At 46.3% G+C, this 5,527-nt stretch overlaps 1 protein-coding gene across 1 annotated transcript; it reads left to right on the top strand.

Moving 5' to 3' along the window:
* Positions 1–768: 768 nt before the first annotated feature.
* On the top strand, positions 769–4,044 carry OAZ3 (ornithine decarboxylase antizyme 3). The gene is given in 5 exon segments (NM_001292068.1): positions 769–1,004; positions 1,443–1,579; positions 2,454–2,629; positions 3,116–3,201; positions 3,802–4,044. Coding segments are annotated over 5 exon segments (711 nt in total). The 5' UTR covers positions 769–834; the 3' UTR covers positions 3,945–4,044.
* Positions 4,045–5,527: the final 1,483 nt, after the last annotated feature.

Genomic DNA, 5,527 nt, shown 5'->3' with positions numbered 1-5,527 from the left:
TATATATATATATTAGGGGAGGGGCTGGGTGGTGGCACACCTGGTTGAGTGTACAAGTTACAGTGTTCAAGGACCTGGTTTCGAGCACCTGGTCCCCACCTGCAAGGGGAAAGCTTTATGAGTGGTGAAGCAGGGCTGCAGGTGTCTCTGTCTCTCTTGCTATCACCTCCTTCCCCTCAATTTCTGGCTGTCTCTATCAAATAAGTAAAGATAAAAAATATTAGGGGAGCTGGGGAAGCAGCTTAATGATTCTGCAAAAGATTTTCATGCCTGAGGCTCTGAGGTCCCAGGTTCAATCCCCAGCATCACCCTAAGCCAGAGCTGAGTAGTGCTCTGGTTTCTCTACTTCTATGTATCTTTCTCTCCATATCTCTATCTTATTAACATAAACACATCTAATATAATTTTTAAAATATTAGGGGCCATGCCCACCTGGTTGTGCACACGTTACAATGTACAAGAAAGACCTGGGTTCAAGCTCCCAGTCCCCACCTGTGGGGGTAGGGAAAGGAAAGCGTGGTAACCAATGAAGCAGTGTTACAAGTGTCTCCCTGTCTCTCTCTCTCCATCCTCCCCTTCCCTCTCAGTTTCTCTGTGTCTATCCAAATGAATAAATCTTGAACACTGACAGGTCATGAAGTGCCTATGAGGACAAGAGGCTTGCTCAAGTGGGTGGTGGGGAAGGGGAGCCGCAGAGCTGAGTTCTGAAGTGACATAAGCGCTGACCTGCACATGTCATAGTGCCCACAGGGTCACAATGGCACCAAATTGCCTAAAACTCTGGCCTTTGTACCTGAACTTCACTTTGCCGCAGGGAGGCACTGAATTGAGAAACTGCCTTGCAACAGATCGCGCCCCACTGCCTACTCCCTTTCTTATACCAAGAGGGGAAAAACACGGAACTACCTCTACCCAATCTGGTCACCTTACGCCTATTATCTTTACTGTTACAAGTATCGAGTCATCATCCGGGAGAAGATGCTGCCCTGGCCTTATTGTAAAAGGTACTGTTGTCATCTTTACCTTGTGCAAACTAGAAGGAAAAACAAAAGAATCAAAAGACCCCAAGTGGCATGAGGGGCTAATAGCTAAATGGGGTGGAGAGCTGGTGTGGAACTCTAGAACGTTTCCATCTGATTGCTATTCCCCCCTTCTACTTTCTCAAGTTTACTTATTATTTGCTACATAGAGACAGAGGGAAGGGGAAGACAGAAGGAGAGAGGTAGAGAGACATCTGAAGCAGTGCTTCACCATTCTCAAAACTTTCCTCCTGTTGGTGGACTCAGGGCTTGAACTGCAGTCCTTGCATACTGTTAACATGTGGGCTCAACTGGGTGTGGCCCAATGAATGTTTCCATTTGGCTGGTCTGGGAAAAGGGAGACAGAACGGCTGGTAAAGAGACAAGATCTTTCAACTACTTTGTTTCCTGTCCTCTCCCCAGCATCACTTACAAGGAGCAGGAGGACTTGACACTCCGCCCCCGCTGCTGCCTTCAGTGCTCCTGAGTCCTTGGTAGGTCTCCAGGTGGGCAGCAGCACCAAGCAGGGTGAACAGAACCAGCTCAAAGAACTATACTCGGTGAGTGAACTGTGAGCTGCAGGCTTGATGGGATAGCACTATGCCTACTGGAATAGTATTGGGGAGAAAAGAACCTTAAGCTGGAAGTCAGAGAGAGCTATTCAAAGAGAAGATTTTGGAGTTCCTGTGTCAAAATGATTTGCTATCTATCTCTAGGTAAAGTAGTATGACCAGAATCTTTTATGATAAGGGAGGAGAGATTGAACCAGAGTATCGCTCTAGCACATCTGATGTGGGGGACTTCAGTTTAAGTCCTGCACTTTCACCACTTTTATTTTTTCTGCCACCAAATGAGTCCACAATGGGGCTGCGCAATGAATCCATTGCTCCTGGCCGCTATTTATTTGATGGTACACAGAGCAACTGAGAGGCAAGGGAGATAGACAGGCACAGATATTTTAACTCATATTGCCTGGCCCCCAGGACAGGGATGGGGAGGGGTTGGCTGGCTGGCAATGCAGGCACCAAATCCCTGTAATAACCTTGGTAGCAGAAAAATAAAAAATGTCTTCCATGCCTGAGGCAACAAAGGTTCTAGCTTCAACCCCCAACACAGCATAAGCCAGAACTGAGTAGTGCACTGGTAAAAACAAGCAACAGTGGAAGTTAGTGGAACTGTTAGTGGGATTGTACTTGACACACTTAAAAAGCTGTCAGTTCCTGAAGGATCAGTGCACTTGGTGAGGCTAACAGCACTTAGTTCCAGATCGACACTAGGAACCTCATGCTTAGGTCCTTGTACTCAGTGTTCTTAAGTCCTTGGCTCTAGGTTCCCAGGATCCTCCTCCTACTCACTTTTGTTTTGCTCATCAGTCTGGGATCTGATTTAAGACAAGTACAGAAGCAGACATTTCCACATGTCCTCTCTTTCCAGGCTGGTAAGCTGACAGTGCTGACTAGTGACCCCCTGCTCCACCAGGACCCGGTACAGTTAGACTTCCACTTCCGCCTCACACCCCACACCTCTGCCCATTGGCACGGACTTCTCTGTGACCACCGGCTTTTCCTGGATATTCCCTATCGGGCCTTGGACCGAGGCAACAGGGAAAGGTGACTGAGCCAGGGAGAGCAAGAGGGATGAAGGAGAGGGATTCACTCTTTGGTATCATAACCAGGAAGTGGGTGTGTTCACCAGTGAGGCCTGCCTCAGGAGCTGACCTGAAGCGGCCTGCAGTAAAATCTGTGAGTTGATTTAGGACCTGGGGATCAGGGGTAACAGCCCATGGGAGGGTACTAGATTCTTGTCTCCTGGGTTCATAAAGACAATGGATCCATAGCTAGCTGACTAGAAAGTGCTTTCTAGCTGTTACCCCTTCTCTTGTAGCTCCCCACCTTGACATCGACCAGTCCAACAGTGTACCACCCCTCAGTTTCCAAAAAAAAAAAAAAAAAAATCAAAATGAGCTTAGCAACTTTCACTTCCTGGCTTGGGTCAGCAAACACTGACCAGTAAGATTTCTCCTGCTCCAAGCAGCCATCTCTGGGTTAACTAAATATTTTACTCACCATGCTTTATTTTTCCTCTTCGACCCCTAGTTTAACTGCAACACTGGAGTATGTGGAAGAAAAGACCAATGTGGACTCCGTGTTTGTGAACTTCCAGAGTAACCGGAATGACAAAGGTGGAGCACTACTCTATAACTCTTGACCCCAGCACTGAGGATGCTGGCAGCAGCTTTTTCTTTTTCATGAGGCCCTGATACTCCCCACCCCCTTTTTTTTTTAACCAGAGCACTGCTCAGCTCTGGTTTATGGTGGTATGGACTGAACCTGGGGTTTTGGAGTCTTAGGCTATCTACCCTCACCAATGCCCACTCTTTAAGGGTACATTTTAGGAATTCATACTCTCCCCAGCCCCCATAATTTGAGACCCATTTATTTTGTTCTGGCTGCAACCGAGCTGTAATTAAGGCTCTGCAGGTAGATTTCTGAAGCCAGGTTAAAACACTGGTGAAACTGTATCAAATCCATTTAAGGGAGGTGGCTGGCCTGATAGAAATGATGAGTTGGCATATGGCCAGAATAGAACAGTAATGAAAAAATTTGGGGAGACTGTCATAGAAACTACAACCTCCTCCCACATTTGTACTCTGAATATAACAGTCCAAACATTTCACTAGACCATCACTGTGTTAAAGAACTTCATATACAAAGCCAATATAATACAAGGGTCAGCCTATGAGCTTATTCCAAGTGTTCTAACTTGTCCTCCTCTTTCACAGGTGCCCTGCTAAGGGCCTTCAGCTACATGGGCTTTGAGGTGGTCAGACCAGATCACCCTGCTCTCCCTCCCTGGAACAATGTCATCTTCATGGTGTATCCCCTTGAAAGGGACTTTGACCATCTGCCCAATGAGCCTCCCTGAACATGCTTATTCCCACTCTGGGCGCCTTGATAAATGGAACCACAGGCCCAGGATGTGACCCAGAACATCCTCCATCCTAGGAATAAAGGGTAGTGCAATCCTCAGATGCTCATGGTATCCTGGGGGAGAGGAAGGTTGGCTGGAGGGGACCTGGCAGAGAGGGAAGGGACCCAAAGACTTTAAGGTCCCGTTATGCCTTCCTCTGAGTCCTTTTCTCACTTACCCTAAGTATTTACTGAGCATCTGCTTTAAGATAACAGATTTATGAGTAAGGCACTAGGAATCCTGAAAGAAGTAAGTCTTGACGAAAGAGTTTTATCCCTGTTATTTAAGCTCAAATAGACACAAGTACCAATTGCCTCTGTCTTTATATGGAGGAAACCAGGTAAGGGACATGAGTTCTGTAGCTTTGGCTCAAAAAAGATTCCTCCCAGAGGTTGGGAGGTTGGTCACACAGTGGGTTAAGCGCATGTGATGCAAAGCAAGGACGGGAATAAGGATCCTGATTTGAGTCCCTGGGTCCCCACCTGCAGGAGAGTTGCTTCCCAAGCGGTGAAGCAGGTGTCTGTCTCCATCTCTCCATTTTTCTGTCCTATCCAATGACAATAAAACAAGGACAACACAAGGGAAAATATTAAGAAAAAATATTCCTTCCAAAGATAAACAGGAAGCAAAGCGGGTATTCTAGCAGGAAAAATACAGGGTTGTATTAGAATGAAGACATGGTAACATGATGCATACTGAACAAGACTAGAAGCACTAAATTTTTTTTTTTTAATTTCCCTTTTGTTGCCCTTGTTTTTTATTGTTGTAGTTGTTGATGCCATTGTTGGATAGGACAGAGAGAAATGGAGAGAGAAGACAGAAAGGGGGAGAGAAAGACACCTGCATTATCTGCTTCACATCTGTGAAGTGACTCCCCTGCAGGTGGGGAGCCAGGACTCGAACTGGGATCCTTACACTGGTCCTTGTTGCACTATGTGCGCTTAATCCGCTTGAGACTGCCCAGCCCCCTCAAAGCACTTTTATGCCTAGGTGGGAAAGAGTTGCCACTTTTCCTGATTTCCGCCACCATGGTAATTTGCTGGGGCTTAGTGCTGGCACTGCTCCTAGCAGCCATTTTTTCCTTCTTTCTACTTTTTACTAGATAACAGAGAAACAGAAGATGGGGAGGTAGAGTCACCTGCAGACCTGCTTCACCACTTGTCAAGTAGACCTTGCAGGTGGGGGAATGGGTGACTATTTTTTCAACAGCTCTGGCTTGTGGTGTGGGAGCTGAAAGTTATCTGCATAACCATTAGACTATCTCCCCTGCTTTCTTGTGAATGATCAGTAACTGACTTCATACTTATTTGTTCAGAATTCCCCAAGGACTACACAAACTGCTTTTCGGAGTTGCCCCTCCACTGGGGCTTTCCTACTAATATTGATTTCTCTAGCGGGGGAAAAATGTTTAACACTAATTACAAGACACACATAGACACACAGGAACACACACTAGTTTCACAGATGTGCTTCCTCTGAGGTGTTTAGTAACACAAACTTGTTTCCCCTCCCCTTTTGTGATTCAACCAGCATTTAGT

Source organism: Erinaceus europaeus, chromosome 11 (assembly GCF_950295315.1).
Source record: "Erinaceus europaeus chromosome 11, mEriEur2.1, whole genome shotgun sequence".
NCBI lineage: Eukaryota > Metazoa > Chordata > Mammalia > Eulipotyphla > Erinaceidae > Erinaceus > Erinaceus europaeus.
Note: the sequence above shows the minus strand (reverse complement) of the source record. Positions and strands in the feature narration are given on the sequence as shown.